The 25,271-nt window shown below is 42.7% G+C and overlaps 1 protein-coding gene across 1 annotated transcript in view; it reads right to left on the reverse strand.

Annotated features, from left to right (window-relative positions):
* Positions 1 to 1,875: 1,875 nt before the first annotated feature.
* Positions 1,876 to 25,271, reverse strand: part of emc2 (ER membrane protein complex subunit 2) — a 31,833-nt gene continuing 8,437 nt past the window's right edge. Inside the window, exons 5-11 of the mRNA XM_069655996.1 lie at positions 23,586 to 23,643; positions 17,585 to 17,670; positions 17,257 to 17,316; positions 11,946 to 12,027; positions 11,581 to 11,691; positions 9,717 to 9,821; positions 1,876 to 2,474 (exon numbers count right to left, since the gene is read on the reverse strand). Coding sequence (XP_069512097.1) covers positions 2,388 to 2,474; positions 9,717 to 9,821; positions 11,581 to 11,691; positions 11,946 to 12,027; positions 17,257 to 17,316; positions 17,585 to 17,670; positions 23,586 to 23,643 — 589 coding nt within the window. The 3' untranslated portion in view covers positions 1,876 to 2,387. The remainder of the gene's footprint in view (positions 2,475 to 9,716; positions 9,822 to 11,580; positions 11,692 to 11,945; positions 12,028 to 17,256; positions 17,317 to 17,584; positions 17,671 to 23,585; positions 23,644 to 25,271) is intronic.

The following is a 25,271-nucleotide window of genomic DNA, read 5'->3' on the forward strand; positions in this document are numbered from 1 at the left end:
TTTTTATTTGATTGTAAAAGAATAAAAGTCGACTGCCAAGAGGAAAGACCTCAGTACATATAATTACCACACCACTGGAGAAATATTTAAATGTCTATTAATAAAAACCTGGGACAGTCGTAAGGCACTGTCATCACCCGTGCTTTTGATGAACAGCCTGATCAGGCACGGCTCAATCCCGGTGTAAGCGTTTCATCTCAGAGCTCATCCTGTTCTGCTAACCTGGCCAATGTAGAGCAGCCGAGGACAAGCAAACCCTCTCTGGAAGCTAATCTCCCAGAGAATCCAGGATTATGGGCAGCACTAATAGTGAATCCCCTACACACACTAAGCTGAGCCAAAGGCTTAGCGGGGTTACAAGGTTTCCTCCTCGCCTCCCTCTGTCTTTTGGTCTCGCTCTGCTGTCCAGGTTTGGACTGGCAAAATGTTCGTGAGATCTGAACGACTGGGGCAAAGGTTAAAAGGGCAGTCAGTTCGAGCGGTCGTTCACAGCGAGGTGAGAAGTGATGCTGGGGTTTGTTCAGACTTGTCAGAGCCAGAATGGTGTTTTTCTTGACTCTACAAGGAGATGTTTGGACGAGAAAAGGAAGGGAAAGATTGATCAGAATTCATGACTAATAAATGATGTGTAACCCCCTTTTTTTCTGCTTAACAAATCAGAGTTGCGGACAGTCAAGATGTACCATTAAGTACAGGTTAAGCTAAGCTGATGTTTATTGCTTCACAGTGAAAGCATGCTTCCAGGTGCTTATTATCACATATTGCTGCATACAGTCAATAGTTTTCCCAGTCATGAGTTCTTCATCCAGACTACAGATGGCACTATTGCTTCAGTATGGTTGGCACTGGATAAAAATAAACCACATTGATGGCCCATCAAACTGATTGATAACCTTTATTCATCTTTTACTAGTTCATAAACCTTTGCTAGTACAGCCATATTGACATGTGAAGCTCCAACAAAAAGGAATTGCTCCGCTTTAAATCAAACGGCTTCCACCCTGTAACTCCTCAAAAAGAGCTTCATTTGTCCGCAGCCCTTTCCCTGTAAAAATAACTCAAGTCAGTTTACACTCAAACGTTCCCTGGCTTTCATTGGTTCCGCCAGATTGGTGAGGCAAATCAAATGCAGACACATTTATCCACTGACCAAGGCCAGAGAGTATTAAAAACTCGAGAGTGCCGCTTTCCACCATCCGGGCTTTGAGCGGCTGACCTCTCAATTTAAAAGCCGTCCAAATAAGACCATAAACTCAACACTCAAGTTTTCCATCAGCCGAAGAGTGAAATTATGACACACATGCCGTGACTTAATAAACAAAAGAGATGGAAGTAACAGCTGACCCTGCACGGGTGAGTGACAAGTTAAGATGATCATTTGGATCAATTTCGATTGAAGGACGACAGCACGCAGCGAGCGGAGGAGCGCTCTAACAGCAGAGGAAACCAGCCTGATGTCTTTCCTCCCCGCCTGTCAGAAAAGTTCCAAGACTCATGAATACAATTTTCTTTCCTCTCAAACTTGTGGCGTGTTAATTACTGGCAGCGCTCTCTGAGGCTCTCTAAACTGAAATGACAGAGGTGTTTTTCAGTGTGCTGAAGTTGGTTCAGCTGCTGTCCAGGGTAATTGAAAGGCATTTCCCAGCTAGAAAGAGGAGTCCCTTTTTTATGCCCCTGCTGTTACCGCTGCTGCCTTCATAATGACAAATGTCTCTCATGCTTCTCCAGAATTATACCTCAGGGTACAACATGACCATTGAGAGACATGGAAATACAAAAAAAAATAGACTACCTCCGCTCCTACACCCATGAAGAAAATTATTTTCAACTTGGCGAACACTTATTTTTATAAGAATTTGAGGACGTTTTGAAAGATCAGAGAAAAGAAAAACAAGTTTTATTAGATAAAGATGTTTCATTTACAGACAGTATGGAAACAGTTAAGGACCTCAGTGCAGACAGGTGGGATATCCACATTGTCTTTATAAATAGCATCTACTGTACAGCTCGTTATCTTTCCTGGTCACAGTTATAGCCTTGATGTGGACGTGCTAATTTGCCATATTAGTTCAAGGTGATCCTGAAAGACAGCCTGGGGATGGGGAGCAATATAATCCAGGCTGCAGGAAATCACAGCTGGGTTAATGTTATGTAGACGTTGTTTAAATAAGCTGGAGTACTTGGAATTTGGTGTTGAAGGTTCCAGATGGGTGGGGACATCTTTGCACAAAAGAGAAAGAAATGTATCCCAAATGTCCATGTCAAGTTCAATCAATTACCGGACCGAACTTGAAGGGATTAAGAAAAACACAGGGGTTAAGATCCGGCTCTGGTCACATTGCAAGGCTATTTGAGCTGCCGTGTTGCTCCACGTTGCTAGAGGGCATCTAGGACATGGTGATCTGCATGGACTCCAGCATCTCCTCCACCGCCTTCATGGAGCATTTGTTCTCCTTGGTTCCACGACCGGCCAGCTGCATGGCAGAGAGGGAAGGTGAAAGGCGGCAAGACACAGAGTGGGTCAGGGAAAGAGAGAGGAGAGGACGGGAAAAGAGAACATCAACTCATTAGGTCCACAAACCAAAGCAATATAGAACCAAACATGCATTAACACAGTTAAAACGTTGGAAAAGGAAAATAAATCAGACGGACGACAGTGGTCATTGGATAGAACTGTTAAAGAAGGGTCACGCAAAGTAAAATAATACCTCTAATCGGAGGGTTTTTCCTCAACTGTTGCATAAGTCCAATTTTAGCTCTCTGTGTGTGTGAGAGCTCCAAGACAGGATGCCCACATGATTAGTCCATTTCCATAGCCTCTAGTACAGGAGTACATAACACTCCTCTCTAATTTCTGCTCTGTGTCCAAAGGGTTTCACAGGAAGTGCCGCAAATTATAATCCACGGACACATCCAGCATTACTCATGCGTGCACATACAGACGCACACTTTTTGTGCCCAATTAAACTGCAACAGGCGAGGCATCCCCTCCACAAATACCAAGGAGAAAGACAACTTCCGTCACCTTAGGCAGGGGATCGGGGTCAGTCTAATTAACCTCCCTTCACCCACATTTAGAGTTGGACATACATCTTACATCTAAGACATAGAAGTGTTAGATGTGGCCGATAATTCAGTCAGATGTTAGGTTTTGTTTGGTTTTTTCAAATGTAATGGTTCTTAGGTTGTTAAAACATCTCTGCTAGCGACTACAGCTCCCCCAAAAAGCTGACAAAAGTATTCGCTGATGAAAAGACTGTCAAGTTTTCATTGGTTGGTTAGCCTCATCTTTTGTCTGTGTGAGGCTCTCCTGTGTGTGGCATAAAAAAGTAAACAGATGTACTGCAGATAGTGAAAGTCATGCTTCACACAGGTTAAGTTACAGACGTCAGCATAAAGTGTCCAGATCAGCTCAGCTTTAAGTATAGTTATTGTTTAAAGGGAGTTGTTATGTTTTAGGCCCAGTTAGTGACGCGTTTTCCATCAGCCAGCAGTGGTTGGTCTGCCAGAGAGGGTAGGCGGAGCTAAACAGCTGCTTTTCCGGTCTCTGCAAGCATTGCAAGTAAACGGTAATCTACTATGGCTGAACAAGCAAAGAAAAGATGGATGACTACAGATACAATGTCAACAATAAGTGAAAATCCAAAGAAAAAGAAACAAACTCGACGCTCAGATGAAGCAAACAGTCTAAAAAGGAAAGCGACCGTCAGCCAGGAAAATCAAGAGTTACAACCGGAGCCAACCGTGGACGTCACACATGCAACACTGTCTGGATATCTGGGAAGTGTGCTCCTGCAATTACCGTTTATCCCCATAGTTGCTGCCAAAGAGAACGAAATTTTCAAGATTACAACTTTAAAGGCTTATTATTACGGTTTTGAATTTCTCTGTTATGTTCCAAAATGCTAACAATGTAACTGTGAGTCTTTCTCAGTCCTGGAACTCAAAACCCATTTTTTTGTGCCACAAAAAATACTTATAATACGTACTTCATACATTCATCTCATAAAAGAGGGACACCTATTCGACCAATGGCCTGCAGTAGGCTTAGGCACATGGGCGTTACGTTTTAACTAAATAAAAAGACAAATAAACATTTTAACCTGATGATGGTGTAAGAATAAAAGGCAGCGGTTTGAGAGGGAACATGGAGCCAAACTTTGAAGAACTCTAAAGAACTGAGATAAATTAAATTACCAAATGTTTTATCACGTGATAAAAATTTAGAGGACTAACAAGGGTGCTCAATAAGTACAAATTAAAGCCCTTGTATGATTTGAAAAGTTTTGATACTTTGGAGACTGGATATAAACTGGGAATGACAGCACAGCATGCTATTACAGCCCTATGCAATTACAAAACCTGCATAAGTAAAATCCTGAGGAGAACTGCTCATATGAATGTGAGGAGACAACTTAGAATCAAACCTCTGCTGCTGTGTAGAAGCACTGCAGATATGTCAGCAATAACTGCAACACGGCTGAACAGCAAAGGACACGCTGGAGGCACCAGCACTGCAGGGTTCTTTCAATTAAATCATTATGAAAACACCATTACCCTGAGCCAAACACAGGCAGGGGATTCTGTTTCAGAGCCGCTCTGGACAAGAGAGCACATTCTGCACCTTCCTCTTAGGTGAGAGATAAAGCCCAAGAGAGTACGCGCACACTACGGGAGAAGCACAAGCACACACCTCCGCTGTGAACATGATTTCAGTAATTGAAACAAAAACAGTTGGCTGCAGAGATGTTAGTTTTGTGCCCTCACCAAGACCCTCTTGGCTGCCTTTCAAAACCACACAAAGCCCCTCTTCTACATTTCATCTGTTTGTGGAATAACAGCACAACAGACAACACTCAAGCTTGTGTTCAACATAAAGCAATGCTTGTAATGCTGTGAAGCGTTGAACTTTTGGCCCTGCTCAGGCTTCTACAAACAGGAACTAACTGTAGCCTAATTGTTGCCTAAACTGTATTTCCATGGCAAAAACATTTCCCTTCCTCTTTTGCCAAACTCTAACTAGGAGAAGGAAGTTGGCTAAGGTGTGCAATTGGCTACGTAATTTCCAAGTGTGACTCATTCTTCTAGATGTAGGGTGTATGTGTGTGTGTGTGGTGGGGTAGCTATAATGATCAGTGCTTTTCATTGCCTTGCTGCCTAATGCGCCATTACCCCGGGCCCGGTAGTCAATTATCTCCTCAGCCTGAGGTGAGACCACCACATTAACTCCTGCCCTGTTCTACAACAGCAGGAGCAGACCAGACAGATCCACATCTATTTAGAGCTTCTGATAATAGAGTTGTGACGCAGTGGGAGCCTCTGGTCCGTGACAGAGGAGCTAATCAGAGAATCTGTTTAGCGCGTTAGGGCAGGAGGGCAGGCCACGCAGTGTTGCTTTGAAGCCCCCTGCGCCTACATCACACACATCTCCCGGTCTTTTACATGTCAACCGACCCCACCGAGGTAATTACAATTCTTTTTTTTTCTTCTCATTTTAAATTGGGCCCATGTCAGCTGTGACCTCTCGCTGACGTCTGCTCCCACTTGCACTCACCTGCCCACCCTTTTCTCTCACTGAGGTATGACAATCACCAGGTACCGGGGTCTAATAAAAGTGGACGACTGACACGAGCAACGCTTTAAAGGGGCCATCAATCAGCGAGCACAAGCTCACAGCAGCCTGCAGCTGTCTGACGGAGGCCCACACCGCCGCTCCCTCTTAAAGATCTCAGAAGTCATTTAACTGGAGGTGGGGAGTGAAAAAATAAAAGGAGGCAACATCACACCTTGTCATTTAACTCGTCTCGCACAGCAACCAAAAAAACATTGAAAAGCACACATGTGCGTGTTGCCAGCGTACACATACTATATACACACAGCTAACTGAAATCTCAGTATAACCTCACTATTAACAGGCAACTTAAACAAATAAAAGAGGTTGTAGAGCAGGGCAGAAGCAGAGGGGCGGGGTAAGGCTGACCTCATGTTCCCTGGAGGACAAAGGTGTGACTGACTGAGCTGTCTCATTATTGTCAGCAGGGGGTCAAACCTTTTTGAACACATACACTTTGTCCACTGGTGTTTTGGAGTAGCTTGAGCATTTCAGTCTGTCATCATAACTCAGCTGAAACACAACATGCCTGCCTGTTTATCTCAGTGACTCTAATTTAGTCTAACTTCAGTGTCGTTAATCCATCTCGAGGTGTGAAGGATAAATATCTTCCTCAACACAGAATTTGTAACTTATATAGCGCTTTTCTAGTCTTGCAACCACTCAAAGTTGCTTTTACACTACATGTCATATTCACCCATTCACACACACATTCACACACTGATGGCAGAGGCTGCTACGTAAAGTGCCCAACTGTCAATCAGTCATCGCATTCACTGTAGCAGTCAAGGTTCGAACCCCAAACCTTCCGATTGAAAGACGACCGACTCTACCACAGCTGCCCCATAAGTACTGTAAAATTCGGTGTGACGCACTTTTAATGCATTTTTTCATTTAAAAAGTGGACTGCATGCTGCATCCTATATACCGGTGCGCTAGCTACAGCACCAGTAGCTGGCAGGATTGCAAACTCAATGTCACGAAAACAGATGGTAGGCTGTAATTTGTTTCAAATGAAAATACATTTAAAAATAGCGTTGAAATAACTTCAGTACACGTTTTTATTAATAAATAGCTATAGAAAACCGTTTTCCCTCTGGGATAGCCCCAAAAACAGACGGCGTCTTATATTCCGGAGCAATTTATATTCCGGATTTTTATTTCCCGGTATTTGTGCATAACCATCACTAATCTGAAAAAGGTGTATTTTTTCTAATGGATAGACTTGCCACAGATGCACTATTATTTATTTTTTATTTGTCTGAACATTTAATATATTGAATGCTGTTGGGAAACTAAGAGACTTTCAACATTTATGACAAAAAAGTTCTAAAAACACAAAGCTTAACACCGTAACTTTAACTGACAACTAAACATATTAATAAGTAAAAAAAAAAAAAAAAGAAAATCTAGAGAAATGTCGACAGTCACATAAGGCAGGGTTTGGGTAGCAAGTAGCTGTCTATATTTGATTCATTACAGCCATCACCAAACACAGATGTGTGCCGTCTGTGGGTAAACCCTCTCCCACACCTCCTTGGCAATAAGAAAAATATTTAGTAAAACATGTGCTACTCTACTTCATCTGATCCTACCGATACCATATGAAGTCCCATCACATTGTTAGAACAGCATGTTGGGACTGTTACTAATTTGTGCTGTACATGCGTGGGTACTATTACCTAATCAAAAATCTGATGCTACTTCCTTTAAAGCTCCTGTGAGGAACTTCAGTTTGTGTTGATTTTGGCGCCCCCTGTGGACAAAGCTGTACCTCTTATCTCTTTGCTGATTTTGTCCTGTGCATTCTTAAGTGGTGGTTTTTAACTAAAAATATCATCCTGCTTTCTTTAACAGTCATATGTATCACTCACTTTACATTTTTGCCCTGGAAAATGTAAACAAAGCCAGCGTGCAGTTAATCGCTTCGTCTGACACCTGCCCCCCGCCAGCAGTTTCAGGCATTAAAAATATCTACATAGAAATAATCAATCTTGTCGCTGATGTTGTGTTTGCTTTTGTAGGTCATATAGAGAGTAATGAGAATTAATTTCAGTCTGTTTCATAACCAGCGAAAAACTCCTCACGGGCGCTTTAAACTGTCCGATGCATCACTCACTGTGAAACTTTGCAGAGGAAAATGTAAACAGAGGCGTCTGACACTGACCCGGTGGCAGCGGTGACAGAAAATTTAAATTACTATATAGAAATAATCTGCTTCTTGATGGTCTTGTGTCCTTTTATAGGTTATATAGAGGCATCAGTTTTAGTCTGTTTCATAACCAGTTAAAAACTCCTCACAGTAGGTTTAAGCTTGCTTGCTTGATGTACTAGCACACAGCCTGGTAACCACCAATAATGGTTTATAACCAGTTTGAAATATGAATCCAACATTTAGTGCAATGTGTTGACAGAAAATAGGTTATTTTACAGACTTTACTCACAGACTTTGCCAGGAATAAGAGGCCTGTTGTCGTCTCAATCTAACGCGTTACTTGCCGTTAGCATCTTCACCTGGCCCTTACACTGAACATCTGCTGCCCGTCACAGTCTGATACCTTGAACCCTACACTTATTTTCTTCATATATTTGGATGCTGGGTACTTTTCTCCAAATTTAACCCTTGTTCTCTCTTCTTCTTTTGGGCCTCTGATTTATGATAAAAGTTAGCAGTTTCAGATATTCATCTTGTCGCCTGCTGGGATCAAAGACTTTCAAAGACAGCGAGGTAAGGTCAGCCAGCAAACTGATCAAAGTGACGAGTAGCGTGGACTAGACATAAATCGAGACATTTGATTGATTGATTTTGTTGACCAGCCCACCTCAACATTTTTCTAGTTACCAAGGAGATCTATATCTGCATGGATACAAAGTGTTGACCTAAACAAAACAAGCTGCTCCCGTTCAGTTACGGCAGTTCATTCCACGTCAACTCAAACCTAAATGGATCATGTAAAAGCTTTGAGCTCTTCCATGACACTTGTACAAGAGAGCCAAATAGAAAGACCATTCAACGTGACGTTACTCACACGCACACTTTTTCCAACAGAGCCATCATACTCGTCTGAGTGCTTGACATGTGAAATGTGTCTATAAGGCGAGGAGAGCCGAGCGTGTGGTGAGACGAGGTCTTTAGAGGCTCAGCGGGGAGCCCCTCTCTCTCTCTCTCTCTCTCAACAGGACCCACACATGTTGAGCAAGGAACCGCTTATTACATGTTTAACGGTCGCTGCCCAAATAAGCAACACATATGGCAAAGAAGATGGCTTTTAAATATGCCTTCAGATTTGGCTTGCCATGACAACGGCATAAACAATTTTAGAGATACCATCTGAAGAGCTCCTCACTTTTTCCCCTTCGTACTTTTTATGCATGTGCAAACACTAGTTTTTGAGCACGTATGCACACACACTCTTCTATCCTGTTTGTTTGCACACTTTCTTATGGACATAATTTCAGGGATGAGCATCTAAGAAAGTCATTGAATTTGCTAATTTACTATTAACACTATTTTGGAAACGCTGCAACTAAAGACATTTAATTTAAATCATTAATTAGAATCTTGAATGTGCAAATGCACATAAGGGCCGGTGAGCGTCGCTTTGAGAACCACTGAACTAGACATTTCTCTGCTACAGTCTAGCGTGATTGTCGTCCTCAGAGAATCAGCTTGTGGCTCTGCAAGAAGCTCATCTGAGCAGCCAGGGTGTGGAATAAAGTCTTAGCAGACATTGTGGCCTTAAGTCAACACATTAAAAGTAAATGTACCCAGACACAGTGAAAGACACTGGGGTTGTTATTACAACACTGCAAGTCGAAAGCATCCTTCAGGACTGCTGTGCATACAGGGGTCATTTGGTGGTGAATACTTCGCACAAACTATGCAAATGAGGGGATTTCTGGGAGTCTGGATTTTGTGTGCAAATACACCATGAAAGCTATAACACAACAGAATAATCATAAGATAACACGACGTGGTTTTCAGTGTCAGTTGGAATGAAGTGAGATGTGGGAAAAAGTCAAAAGATGTTTTTTAGTCAAAGAAAAGAGACACAGGAGTCATCTATCAAATATACAGTCTGATGAACATCTACACGTGACTCACCTTATAGGCTCTATTTATCTGAGTGGCAGCCCAGGCGGCGTACTTCACGTTGTCCTTCTTCACCTTGGCACTGACTTTCGGACTGGCAGCAATATGACTTGCAGACTGGGGGAAAAACAGAAAACGGAAAGAAGAAGCAAAGGAGAGCACAAGTGAAAGGGTGTTCTTATATCAAAACTTGGTGAAACAGCAATAAAAGCGTAATTGAGATGAATGTGCAACCACTCTTACCATCTACCACCCTACTAGTCATTGTGGCAGAATAAAGAGAAAAAACAGACCTTGGCCTGATGACACAGGAGAAAATCATTTATGGGGAGGAAAAACTGAGTGTTTTAATGCTTCATACGTAAATTGTCACTTAACGGGGCCTAATTTCCCCAACACCATCGATTCCCGGCGATGAAAGGACCTTGTATGTCTCGAGAAAAAAAGCCGGCGTTCATTGAACAGAGCGGTGTGTGAATCACGGTCTCTGCCTGCCCCGACAGCTCCCCTCTGAACCACAAATCCCATGTCTTTCCCATGTTCCTGCCATCATCTCCACACAGCAAACCCCAGAGGGCTTACCCTGCCTGCACTTCAAAGCCCTCCCTACCAGTGCGCTGAAACTTTAACTACACACCAATCAACCTGACCCTGTTTTTTCTATCACATGGTTTGGCCTCTGCTTTATTTAGTAAGCATTTTCTATATTTCTTTTTTAACTGAGGAAAAAAACCTTAATTTAGATTATGTCAACCCAGACAGGCTATCCCCGAATTACAGTGTGCCCAGTTATAGTGGGGAATCCCCATGCAAGTGTTGTGAGTAACTAAACCAAAACCCAACTGTGGTCAGTGCTACCAGGTCTTCCGTTGAACTGACTCAGACGGTATTTGAAGGTGAAAGTTTCCTGCCCTTTCACTGAACTTCTTGCACCTGTCAAGATCTGGACCACCGAGACCAGCTAAGACGCGCTCTCAGGACGGATCTGTGACTAATAAAGAATAAACTCCCACCTGAAGTATCCATTAAAGACCAGTGTCAGCAGACGACTTGTCAGGAAACAGCACAGGGCCTGCTCTGTCTCCAGACAAACGTGAGCCTTAACAGAAGCCGATGTCTTGGTCTGACCCTGCCCTGCTCCTCCTGTACGCTGCACACACCTCGGAGCGTTTTCGGGGCTGCTATGAGGTGTTTGGACTACCTGAAGAATCCCAGCGCAGCACACAGGAAAACACTGGGGCTCTCTGTGTTAGACCTGCTTCCCCTCTCAACTTTTTAGTCACTTCCCCTTCTTCGTTTGTGTTTTTATGTCAAGTCTCACTTACATATGATGCATTGGCACTAGCAGACAACATCCTGTTTAAACAAATATAGAGATGAAAGACCTGCAGGGCCAAGACTACAATCAAACTGGCACCTGGTTGGATAATTTGCCAGGGACAAAATGCTTGCAGCAGTCTAACTGCTCTCTCTCTCTCTTGCACTCTCTCTTTTTCACTCTGTGACTTCTTTATTTATCTAAGTCATAAACATAAAAAAGTCTCACCAAAGGGGTATTATTATGAAAATAAAGAGCTCCTGAGGGGCAGACTTTTCCACTGCTGGAGTTCACCGTCTGAGTCAGCAGTGAGCTGACCTGTCTGAGAGCCCCTTCTCCTCTCCCCCCAAAAGCACACTCTCACACACACACGCACACACACACACACAGTAAAGTCTTCCCTGACACACTCAGTGGCCAGCCTCAACCTTGACAAACCACAGGGTTACAAGAAAAGGTTCCTCTGTTTTTGTTTTTTCCTTTCTCTCCCTCCCTCCCTCCCTCTCCCTCTCTTTCCCACTTTCTCTCCATGCAAAACAGTACCAAAGCAGTACTTACCATGTACAGACCAAACAATGCCCTCATGTTTCGGTTGTTCAGCCTCAGCGCCTGGGCAAAATACTTTCTGGACAGCTCCAGGTTTTCCAGCCCCCCCTGGGTGTATTTCACCTGTGTGAGGAGGCATTAAACACGGCCAATAAGCTTTGCTAAAGGGCAGCTCAAGCAATGACAGCACGACATCTGAATAAGCAGTACATGACAACCCTATGTAAACACATCTCCTTTCATGAGCCTGTATTCCCAGTGACGTTTGGTGTGTCGGTGTCTCTCCACCTTACAGAGAGGCACCATTCACAGAGAGCTAACATTTGTTCCACAGTTTGCCCCCATGCATGATGACGGACATCCAGGCGGGTACCTACCTCAGCGTACTGCTCACAGTACAAGTGATTGTGAGGATTGGTCATCATCAGCTCCTCCAGACAAAACGCAGCTTTTCCATAGCTGTGGAAACGACAAAGAAAACAGTAAGCAGATTGATACAGCTGTGTTTGTGCCATCCTTCAGCCTGCTCAACTGTGAAGCTCAACCTCCACGGCCAATAAATCTACAGGTATAAATTTTAATTGAAAACTCCACGGGATACGGGTCAGTTTTCATGCAATTACATGCTGTTTACAGAGATCTGTAGAGATTCATCACACGATATAAAGTATATTTACAAGCTTACAGTAAAGGTTACTCAGCCCAGGCAGCTGGCAAAGGTAGAAGCCTATCTCCTGTGGTTATTTTCCCTCCTTTGGGGACACAGGGGATCAATCTTGTCCGTCTGTGTGTTTTTTCAGCCTTTAATGTGTAGTTAACTACCTTCCTGAGGTCAGCACTACAGTAAGAGCTGGCACACTGTGTCTATACTCAGATGAGATCACTTCTCAGCAGCAGACTGCTGAGCTGTTGACCTCACACTAATCTGCTGCCACTCCATTTCTAATACACAGTTTCCCCTTTACAGCCCCCGGCCAAGAAGAGCTAAGATACAGTGTATCATTGAACACAAAACCATAAAACATCTGTACACCTAGCAAAGGGACACGCAGAAGTCTACCAACAGAAAACTGGGTTACACTAACTCTCCATCAGCAGAGTCCAAACCTTTTTAAAGTTAACAAAGTAACAGAGCACGGCTTGCATAAACAGGCTTCTAAAGTACAAAACAAAGAATTGCTACAACTTAGAGTTTCTGCTGGAAGCAAACCATCCGAATAGTACAGCCTGAACAATCAGTGCGTAAACAAGCTCTCAAGGTCCTGGACAATAAACCTAAAAGCTACCACCACTGCAATATACTCCCTAGATATGGTCTCCTCTGCTGGGAAAATCTTAGGCTTAATATTCAAGATTCTCACGACAATGATTTAGCACCTCCTCCATTTACCACATTCATCTCCCAAAAAACTGTTGGTGAGAGATTAACTCCATCAAGAGTAGGACGAGACATAGCTGTCCCAAGGAGAAAAACATCTTTCGGCCAGACAGCATCCCAGTTATGGAACATCCTCCCATTAAACATACGCCACAGTGAGTCAGTTAGTGAGTAACGTTCTTTTGTACATAATATTAAAATCTGGCTAAAAAACAACCAGATCTGCCTCCATACTTAAACCCCTTTCCTACAGAAATTAGCTTATACCCGCTTATAGATGCCGATCACTTTTCCCATTGCCAGTGGAGTATAAGCTTTTCGGTCTCTTTTCTGCTGCGTCACTGACGTCACAAACCGTTAGCAAACAGTGAAGATGTTACAGTGGCTAGGTCTTCATTGTATCTATTACTCATTCAGTCTATGTATCAAACTCGGCGCTGACAAATTTGGAACAATGTTCGCGTGCTGCTCGGACGGAGACGGGCGGAATTTGTAGCTAAGATGACAAGGAGTCGCAGAAGTTACCGATGTAGCTTAACATCGTACCGGAGAGGGCTAGGAGATTAGCGTGTCTACCCGGGTTTTGTGTTTTTATCAATGCCGATCGGAGCCAAGGCAATAATTACCCGGGTCTACTGCAGAGTCACTTGACCCGGGTCTGAATGCTGATTGTAACCTTTCCCATGAAGCAAAAAAGTCGGGTGTTTGACCAGTAGGAAAAGGCATTCAGCCACTGCATGTTTGCCCTGTCTGCTCTCGCTCTATGTTCTTGCCTGTCTTGTGTAATGTAATGTGATTTTATGTTGTCTAGTCTTAAGTCATGCTGCTTGTCTGCTTTTGCCATGTCTTCTGTAATGTGATCTTATGTGTCAGGTTTTCAATGCTTGTGCTGCTTGTCTGCTTAACATTGTCTTGTATTTACTGTTGCTTATATGTCCTACTGTGCATGCCTCACAATGTTTTAACTCAATTCACAAAGCTTTATTGGCATGAATGTAATTGTTACAATATTGCCAAAGCATCATGTAATTAAAAATCTATACAAAGAACATTTCAATAAAATACTAATAACATTAATAATAACAATTATAATAATAATAGTATTGCTTTCTTTTAGATTTATCTGATTAATATAATTAACAACAACAAATAAACGAAAAGTTGTAATTCAGTGTGTGTTCAGGTTACTTTACCTTACTCTCCCAAGCTTCTTTAGCCTGTTTAGCAGTTCTGATTTGTCTTTTCCTGTTCTGTGTTTTTATATGTTGTGCATTTTATTTTTTATGTTTTGTTTTGTTTTAATGGCCAACTTTCAACGGACAGCAGTTGAAAAACAGCCTTTTGGCTAACACTGGCACACTTACAGTGATGTTGATTAATGAGCATTGTTCCTGAAATAAATAAATATTTCCTGCCGCAACATGGAGATCAGTCTATTCAAAGTTTTCTATAATAACTAGCTGAAAGATTAACAGCATGGGAGGGGGAGGGGGAGACAGAGCGAGAGAAATAAACAGGGGAAAGGGGCTGAGTTGAGGGGGAGATCAGAGGGCTTGGAAGGTTGGGGGGCTGGTTACAATTACCACTTCCTCTGTATAAAGACTTTCAGATGTGCGCATGCAGTGGCCGTGGCCTGCAACAGAGCCTGCTCCATCAGCCATCGTCCAGAATCTTGTACTGAAGCCAGGCGTTTACCTTTTCTGCTCTTCCTCTAACCAGCCTAACCCCACCATCACAGAGCTGCTCCCGTTTCTGTGAGAGAGCATCTCAGTTCCTGAGCTGACTCTTCACCGCAGCGCTCGAGTAAAGCTGTAGACACGATTATGCGCGAGACTGTAAGAATTGTTTCTTTTGGAACTTAGTAAAACCATCAGCAGTGGCTTTCTCCCATTTTAATACCACATTCCGACTGTGTATACGAAAAAAAATTGATTCAGACTGTGCAAAATATGTTTGAAAAAATTATAAGTATTTATCCTGTAATTCAGGATGACCAGTCCAATTTTGTTCAACAGTCTCATAAGCTGGCTCAGAGTGAAAGCCAACAGCAGATTCCTTCGGAGGCTCTGTGCAATACTTGCAAACAGGCAAAATAATCTCCTGTCTAACACCACTAGCTGTGGATTGTTTTAACAGTGTCAACTCAGAGGCTATTAATTACGTTTTTAATGTGTTAACACTGAAGCCTGCTGCAGAGACAAACTGCTTTGTGTATTTTTAGCTCGCAGGGTGTTGTGCAGTGAGGGGAGGAGAGTTTATTTCTCTTCCTTGCTTCTCCATCACCCTCTGTTTTCTCTGGCGGGTGGGGGGTGGTGGTGCAGTGCCACCACCTTCTCCTGGGAATTTCACAGCAAGTGCTCTCTCTCTCTCTTTCTCTGCCCCCCTTGCTCCATCCTCTCTGGAAAAGAGTGCCGATAATGCCTGGCTATCCGGAAGAGGAGGAGGAGGGGAAACAGGGAGTTTGTAACCCAAAATAAAGAAAACAAAGAAAAGAAATTGACACGCCTGTAGATAAGGGGCTGTGGGAGTGAATGGTCTGATATTAGAAGTGTTGGGATAAGCTGGGAGATAATCCGCTCACCCCTGGATTTCCTCTAGCTACTACAGCAATAAAGCCTCTCAGACAAAAGCACGAAATATCCAATAAGTAGCCTTCTCACCGTGCCACACATTCCTGCTGCCACTGCCCTTGTACCAGAGCAACCAAGCAGCCTCAGAGCCAGAGTGCCCACATGCACACACGCACACACACACACACACACACACACACACACACACACACATCTAAAACCCATCGTTCAACTGCAGACACTGCTTCACTAACTCCTGAGCCCCAGACAATTAAGGAGGGATACAAGGTGACACAAACAATATTATTTTTTTCTAACACTGCTCATGCCTGTCTGGTGATTCTCCTTGGCGACTGAGATATCAGTGGGAGGCCAGCGAGTCTTTCTGCTCTCATATGTAGGAGAGAGGGCTTAAGACTGAAATCCTATTAAACAACTCTTATGTGACAAACATGGACAGGGCTCCATTCAGGCCCCTGGCCGAGTTAGGCATCTCACCGCCTTCCATTGTGGCCATCCAACGGCCCTCTGGAGATCAAGCCATCAGTCTGAGCCATCAGTCTGATGTAAAAAGTGGGCTGGGTCCTATATACCGGTACGACCAATATACCATGTAACCATATAAAATGCAGAGAGAGGTATGTTATTGTGTTACGGTATTTTACCCAGATGATGGCGCTATCTGGTTGTTAAGTGGTGACGTTACATCTCTGCATTAAACTGTTTCCAGGTCCAAGCTGCTACAACGTCTCCTGTTTACAACATGCTGCAGTGCAGTTTTGTGTTTTCCTCCCCGTTTTAAGTGAGGAAACTAACTTGATTGTTGCCAACGCTTCGCCACGGACATGCACAGTCATGATCGCCATTGCAGCCCCCACCCTCACAACAATCAACGTTACCATAGGCTGCCAGCTATCACTAGCTACAGCACCGATGCTAGCAGAATTGCAACTCGACGTGGCGAAAACAGATAGTAGGCTGTAAGTTGTGTTTTAAATAAAAATAATTTGAAATGGTGTTGAAATAACTTGTATACATATTTTTATTAATATATCTATAAAAAAACTTTTTTTTTTTTTACCCTGAAAAACAGACTGAGACTTCCAGATTGTACAGTACATCTCGAGACATGGCTGCCTTACCGAACACAAATTACTGTTTTTATACATTTTCTATGACTAACGTCTGTTTTTAATGGCTGTGTTGACACTAAAGTAACTTATTCAAAAGCAGTTATACCACAAACATTCTCTTCAGGTGGTAAACACACGTTTTATCTTCTTACTGTGTAAAATTAAGCTGGTGAATTAGCTGAATTAGTTATTGTAAAGTTGGGTCACAGCATACCCACAACCAAGAATATGTCTTGTGTAGTGTGTATCTTTTATTCCATCAGAAAATGAAACTGGGGGCGCTGGTTTAGCTCAGTCGGTAGAGCAGGCGCCCCATATACAGAGGCTACAGTCCTCGTCGCACTGATCGCAGGTTCGACTCCCGGTCTGCCGATCATTTGTGCATGTCAGCCCCCACGCTCTACTCCCCACATTTCCTGTCTCTCTTCAGCTTTCCTATCGAATAAAGGCAAAAAGCCAAGAAAATAATCTTTAAAAAAAAAAAAAAAAAAAAAGAAAATGAAACTGTAAATCATACTTGAGACTTAGCCTAGCCTATTCTAAAACAGCCCTTAACCCATCAAACACTAAGATCATAAATTCATTTAAATTCTAAAAATATACTTACTCGTGTTCATTGATATAGAGCTCTGACAACTCATGCCATGCTTCCTGGTCCCCCACAAACCTGTAGGAAAAAAACATTAAATCCTCTTAGTGTTTTTAAAGCAGGAAATGCATCTGTAACATCAACAAGTAAAAATCTAAGTATTATGTGTTGCAATAACAATAAAGACAGTCATCCAACTACAAAGGAAGGAGAAAGAGTTTGCTGGCATTCGACGCAGAAGATCAGCCAGCTCAATTGAAAGCAAACTCAGTTTTTAATTAAAATAAAAGCCAGGGGAGGACAGAGCAGGCGTCTGACCTACTCCCCCTGTCGTAGAAAAACTCACTGCTCCAGATATTCATTGAGCTCCCGGATGGCTTCAGCGCTCTTCCCCTGGGCCTTCAGGATAGAAATCTTGCGCTTCCTCGCAGCCTGTGAAGCAGAGAGTAAACAGGATTAGGAACTCAGCTCCTCGAATGTTCGTCTGAAGAAGGGTGAGAGGTGTAAGAGTTGTGAGGTAAAATGTGTACATGAGTGTACTTTCAGCGCACCACAAACACAGCTTCACTTTGAATCATTCCGATAAGATGAATCAGCACTTTAATTCATTACACCAAAACCAATCAAATAAAAGGACTAAAGGCCCTGTGGACACTGAATTTGACTTCCTCAAGTTAATTTGTATCATTACTGGGACATATAAATGAAACTAAGCCTACCAAGACATAATTGGAGATGGTTAGTGGACAACAGGAGATGGACACACACATAATGACTCAATGTTTGGAAGCTGGAATGAGCTCAGTGGCTATGATAAAGTGGTGAGTCATAACCAAGTGGGGAAAATGGCACACTCCCCCAAACCCCAACGCCTGTCTTCCTGCCGGCAAGTCACGCATTTAGCACTGCACCAGCCCAACTTACATCAGCTGAAAACTGCTTTGCGCTTCGTTTTGATGTTGAAGTGACCTTAAGGTGGATTAGACTCTCATCAATCTGAATTACAAAGTATAACTCCTGCCTCTCCAACTTTTCCAAATGTTTTACTCCCACCAGCCCTCCTCCTCTTTATGGTAGTAAGTGAAAACCTTAACAGGCGGCTGCCGCTCCATTAGAAGTGCATTGCTCTGCCACAGCCTATTTTATTTATGGACTGGCACTTGATTGAGTGGGGCTTCCTCTCCTGCACTCCTAACCAAAGCCATTGGAAGCTGTGTATGACTCATGTCTAAGGGGCTGTAAATCGGGGCCTCCTCTGACACTGCCATCACAAGAAATCCACTTATCCATCAAGCTGGGACAGGGACCTGCAGAGCCTCTGCAGCCTGACATGCAATATTTTAGCCTCCCAGAGGAAAAAAGGCAACAGGACAACATCTTTCAATATTCTAACATAAACAGCCAGAATGTCTACCAAACACACTGTTACACCTCTAGAAGTGTGTGTTTTTAGTAATAGGGTGGTTAACCGCCAACGTAATACCTTCTGAAGTTATCAGGCAAAAAGGAGCATTGAAAGGTCAACCTATTATTCCCTCTTTTATGCCCTTTGATGGAAAAAAGATCACTCTGCTTGCATCCACTCCTTTTCAACAGAACATACAGTAATAATCTCAAAGTTTTTCATTTAAATAAATGTCGCTGAATGAGGTAACACAACGATGATTGAGCCTATGGCCCACTGATGAAAGCCTTTGCATTTGAAGTATTACAGAATGGCTGTCTGGTGCGAATTTCGTGGAAAAAAATCCCAAGCAGCGCCCAGTTAGTGACGCGTTTTCCATCACCCAGCAGTGGTTGGTCTGCCAGAGAGGGTAGGGCGGAGCTAAGCAGCTACTTTTCCGTTCTCTGCAAGTGCTGCGAGTAAACAGTAATCTACTATGGCTGAACAAACAAAGAAAAGATGGATGACTACAGATACAACTTCAAAAATAAGTGAAAATCCAAAGAAAAAGAAACAAATTCGACTCTCAGATGGGAAACAATCTACAAACGAAAGTGACCTTCAGCGAGGAAAATCAAGAGTAACAGGAGCCAAGCGTGGACGTCACACATGTAACAGTGTCTGGATATCTGGGAAGTGTGCTCCCTCAATTCCTGTTTATCGCCATTGGTGCCGCCAAAGAGAAAGAAACTGAGATCTTCAAGATTTTAACTTTAATGCTATGTAAGATTTAGGAATTTAAACTCGCATCAGACTAAATAACAAGGCGTGTGGGATCTTTCCTCATTCTGTACAATATAAGAAAAGCAGAAAAATGTAACAAACAATTCAGTGATGGTGACTGTAGATTTTTGCACTTGTGCGCTCCCGCCATCACCACACCCACCTCTCTTCTCTCCCAGCTTTTTTCCCCTCTCCTCGATAAAGAACACTTGGGGCTCAAAGGAACATATGGAAGTTGGTAGCCCGGAGAGTCACACAGCACTTTATTAAACAAGAAGCAATTCCAAACCACTCCTCTCTCTCCTCCTTTCTCTAACTAATGATCCAGAAAAAGCTGGCAGTGCGTCTGATCCGTCTGTTGTCGTGATTCTTTTTTAATTAGCACTCTGAGGAGACCTCAGGAGTGAGGACTGGATTATTTACATCACCCTTGGCTCTACGACCTACCGCAACCTTCCTTTATAAAAGGAAACATCAAAACAAGGGTGGCATACCTGGCACACTGTACATATATGCTTAAAACTGAGCGGAGCAGAAAGGAGAGAAGGGAAGAGAAAGTCTTAACAAATATTTATGTTTTATGATTCAGGGTTAGTTTTCATAAATATCTTCAGTAATCATCAGTTATGAAACTAAATTTGCTAACGGGCAGTTATTAAGAGGTTTCATTTGGTAACAGTTCTTCACTTTTATGTGGGCAAAACAATCTGAACTGGGGCTTTAAGTTTCCGATTAATTGACCCACACAAATATAACCTGTCACACAATCAATCTGTAATTGCTAATGATTGTGGGTCGACCTCATGGGTTGTCTATGTGACCCCAGTGGCATATTTAGGAAATACTAGCTTTTAATATTGAACAATTAGGGTGAAATGAGAGTGTTGGACTCTATTATTACTGAGTCAACTCGATGCTGAAATGAAAACAGATTGGTAAATCTCTTTATGGAAGTGTTGTGAGCATGTCACAATCTTAATGAGACGTATGAAGAAATATAAAGGTGGAAAAAAATGCCTTCATGCACGCAGACAAGAATTTTGCCAGATCATTGCTGTAGGTATTGGAACATAGCAAGCAATGGAAGGGCTAAGAGTTTGAAACATTTTTTGGACACCGCCATGGCAAAAAAAAAAAACCTTGAGCAATTTTTGTTGATTCAACAATTTTGGTTAATGGGTACCACATCTATTCCACAGCCTGTAATTACAACAGCTCAGTTTCCAATCTCTGCTTCGCATGCTGGGATGCCTTGCAAGTCTTCCTTGTGGTCGCCAATTTTCCGCCATTTCTAAGCCCATCCCCTGCCTGATTCTTAAGAGCATACTGGAGAGCATGTAGGGGATAGCTCTCAATCCAAGACAGGTGACCTGAATGATGTCATCGCTCCAAGCTCCGCAGCTACACCCAACTCACTCAGGACAAGGATTGTGGGAAAAGGGTTTAAGGTTAAAATACAAGGCACAGACGACCTATTTGTCTTTTTTTTGTTCCGTTCCTGGCCCCGGGTTTGACTGACAGCTTAGGCTGGTAGGGTGGCAGAATCCAGCATGCAGAGACCAGGAAACTGACCATTCCCTTTCCGAGGGTGTCCCTGGAATCCCCAGAAGATTTGTGCCATGTAGGGGAGGTGCCCTGGGATTCACTGAAACTCCCTTTGTCCAAACAGCGGATGAAAAAATTTGTTGTAGATTAAACAAATTATTATAACATAAACTTTCTGAAGAAACACCCGTTTTGTTTATGAAAATAACAGTGCAGCAAGAACATAACCCGATTTGTGGCTTTACTTTAATTTTGTGTTGGACAGCGAGACTGGGACTCAGTCTTCTTAGAATATTCACTGTAATCATCCCACTGTTATTTCCTCATCAGACGTAGCATGAATCAAGCCTTCTGCATAAATACGGACAGAAGACGAACACACATGTTTTTGCTGTTGATATGTTTTAGAGTTGCCAGAGATGCTTATGCCGCTAGACTGAGGAATTCTAATCAACTTGATTGGCAATTCTTCACTTGTTTTTTTCTGAAGCATTTGTTTTAGGCTGCATCAGCATTTTAATAGTATCTATACTCAGTGGACAAAATCTAAAGAAAAAAAATAAAAAATCTAGCTGTACTTTTGTGCACTTTTAGGCAGCATTCAGACTAACCCTGGTCTTAAACAGAAGTATTTTGTGCTTTAATTTAAATAAAAGCCTGAGCCATATATTGGTTAAACGATATTATATGGCCAATATAGAAAGATATTTCCAATAAGAGCTGATATGAGAACTTCTTTTTAAGAATCTATAATGCAGAAAACAATGCTTTGGGTGATTTGAAATGGAGCCATCATGCATTTTCTAAGTACCACTATTGGTTGGGTTTAGGGCTGGGTTTAAAAAAAAAAAATCGATATTTCGACTATAAATCCTGATATCGCTCTCTAAAAATATGCCTTTGTCCATACCTCTTAGTCTCGCATGGTTTTGTTCTTCGCCCTATGAGATCTCGTGGCCAAATCTCGGACTTTGTTGAACCCCAGTTCGTTTAATTAAAACAAAGATGGAAGGCGCTGCTCCACCGAAGGCACCGCCAAATTTAAAAGCACATGAAGACACACAAGAGCTGGATAAAGCGAGCGGTATGTAAGCTGTGCAAAACAGAGGTGAAATATTGTGGAGATACCACAAATCCTGATTTATTGCTTCAAAAGGCAAGTCAGAGCCTTTTTTATTTTCTAATGCAAATTGCACAAATGCTTAGTGAGACAATCTAAGCGATTCATGTTTCCCTGAGGTATTAGATGTTTACATGTTTGAAGCCTATTTGGTATTTCATATGGTATTCATAAAATTGTTAATATTGTGTTGACTGCTGTGTGTTGGTCATGTTTAATAAAAAGTACATAATGTAACTTCTTTGGGGTCAATTAGTAATGCATCAGGTTAGAGGTGCATTGATACTGTAACTGAAATACCCCTAACCAAATCGATATCGAATCTGATCGGAAATCTGATCGGGACCTTGTGAATCGGAATCGGATCAAATTGAGAAATCCTTATCGATACCCAGCCCTAGTTGGGTTCTAAATAAAATATAACTAAGGAAAGCTGTGGATTAAAACAGTGCTGAACCCTTGTTTTAAAGACTCACTTGCAAAGACCCACCTTAAGAAAAGTGTCAAATAAACACAGATGTTGTTAACAAAGTGAAGATGGGAGCGAGACAGGCTGTGAGGCTAGCATGGTTAGATAAAGACGAGGAGGCTTTTCTTCTATGTCCCAGTAAGAGCAAGAAGATTCCCTCATCAAAGGCCATCTTTGTTTTAGGAAGGCTTCTGCTTGTTTAAAGCAGATAAACAACAGTGTGAAGAATCTTCGCATGGCATCCAAAGCACAAATGTCTGCTCTGTGTTTGTAGCACTGAGACAAAATATTTAGTACATCTAAAACAATCCATATGTTTGCTCGGCACAGGAAACTTGTTGAACATCTTTGGGGTGAGGGGTGAAGGGAACAGCCAAAATAAATAAGGTCATGGTTTCTTTTGAAACCTCTTTTAAAGATTTATTTTCTTAAATGGTTGCATGTCCTTATGGAAACAATTAACAGCAGGTACATGATGTTTTGGGATGGTGGTGTAGGTTTGGCAGAACACGGGCTAGACTTGCTTCTGCAATTCATTTTGCACTGATGAACAGTGACTTGAAAAGAGAAGATAGCGGAGAGCTCCAGAGAACGATTATTTAGGGCTGTTCTGTATTAACAGTGAAGCACACAGCAGTGTTTGCACCTGAAGTCAATAGACAGCAGTGGAGAAGGTGGGACAGGAGCTCAGCTCTGTTCACTGAGGGTGGGGGTCTGAAAGGTCCACTAAATTACCTTCTTCAAAGGCCAGACCTTTATTTACGCTTTACTTCCACCAAACATGTCTGCCACTGAGTAAGCCCATGAATCATCCCCAACCGACGCGGCCCCTTCCCCTCCTTTCAGTAGAGTGGGTGATAGGCTGATCAGCACTGTGGTTGAGGTCAGAGAGGCCAAGGGGAGTTTAACTGAGCAAACTCACACTGCTAACACCAAAGTGCCTCAGCAGATTTAAAGCCCTCCAAAACGCTGAGACCACAAAGTGAAGGAAAGCAGTCCACTAAGCAGAGGGGTTTTCCCCTTCTTTCCCTGCTCCTCGCTCTTACCGTATTGGTGGGGTCGTCCTGGAGAATGGCATCATAGTGCTTGTTGGCGTCGTCGTACCTTCAAAGAGAGAGAAGAGAATACAAATTTGTTTTTTAACCGTACCAGTCGGGTGAAATTAGGTGGTGGGGAAATCAGAGTAAAAAGGTAATCAAGTTTGTGTATACAGAGTGGCAGGTTCCTGTGATTACAGTGAGGCTGTACAGAAATCAGTGGTGATCTGAGGGAAGAAATAAACACTCCTTTTAGTCAAGGTTACTGGTCAAACAGCAGACATTGTGAGAGGCTTAAATCACTTCACAATGAGTCATGAAATCAATACAAACAAAGCCCACTATTTTGAAGATTGTGTTTTCATTTGATTGTATCCAGTTTGATTCACCTTTAAACAAAATTAAATTGCTACTTTCACATCTGTCCAGATCCGCAGCTAAAATGTTGGTTCAGTTGTCTGTCTCTTGGCTCACACATAACACCACAATACAGACATATGAACCTGATAAGCAACAATATCCAGCCGGCGCGCCTCAAACTGCCGGTGCCCACATGATTCTGTTTAAAAGGGGAAATTTATGAGCTGTAAATATCAAATCATCCGGTAAAGAAATCTGGGAATACGAGGCATGTGCACTTCACTTGTCATGTCAAATCAGGCGCTGAAGAATGATTTCAGAACTTTTTCTATTAGGGGCAATCTGCACCACTGACGTTTCAGCAGCCAAAGGCTCAGTGATCAGAAAATGTCCCGCCTACAGCCTGCTACAGACAGAAGCAACTCTGGTTCCCATTAGCACTGAGAAGCCCCACTTCCAGCACTGCTGCTTCCCTCACATTCACTTTATTACTCAGCCACACTTTAGGAGATTTCAGATGGCACCAGGCGAGCACTCACGAGCCACTTTGATTTGCTTTATTTATTTAAGAACCAAGTGTGTGAGTGTGCGTGTGTGTGTGTGCGCGTGTTTGTATGTAGAGGGGAAGGGCCATGCTGTTTGAAGCTGTGTCATTCAAGTGTTTCTCTGTCTGCTGCCAATTAGATCCCTGTGTGCCGTTTATTTAATCTGACAGTGCTGAAGCAATCACTCTCATTATCACATAAACTCTGACATAACCTATAAACCAGTAATGGTGACCCGGGTGGGGAATGTGAGTGAGGTAGTAAACAGATTGAAGTACTCTTATTTTGGTTTAGTGAAGACTATAATCCTCCATGTTTATCTTTCTCGCTCCGTTCGTCTTGAACTGCAGATTCAAAAATAAAACAAATCACCGAGGGAGGTGGGAAAACATAGTTGACATTGTGGTGACATGTCAATATTTACAGCACTGAGGCATTATCCCACTTCTGTTTTGGTCTCTGTACCACGAAAAAGAAAGCATGAAAATAGTGAGGGCAAAAAGAGAAAAAAACAGAAAGTAATGAGGAGTATCAGAATAAGGAAACGAGGGAGGAATAAAAACCAGAAAAGATTGAGGGACCCCCAGAATAACAGTGGGATACAACCACTTCCTTCCCGGGAATCCCTAACTCAGGCTACGGGGCCACAGGACTACCCAGCCCTGAACCGTTCCTCTCTTCATTCCCGTCCTCTCCAAAGGAATGCTGGGTGATCTAACATAAACACAACCAATCCCACACACGAGCTGTACTTATACACACCCAGACAATTGTAACGCTTAGGATCTGC

This window comes from Semicossyphus pulcher, unplaced genomic scaffold, assembly GCF_022749685.1.
Source record: "Semicossyphus pulcher isolate SPU_LCO1_2020_fin unplaced genomic scaffold, fSemPul1.0.p SCAF_9, whole genome shotgun sequence".
Classification (NCBI taxonomy): Eukaryota; Metazoa; Chordata; class Actinopteri; order Labriformes; family Labridae; genus Semicossyphus; species Semicossyphus pulcher.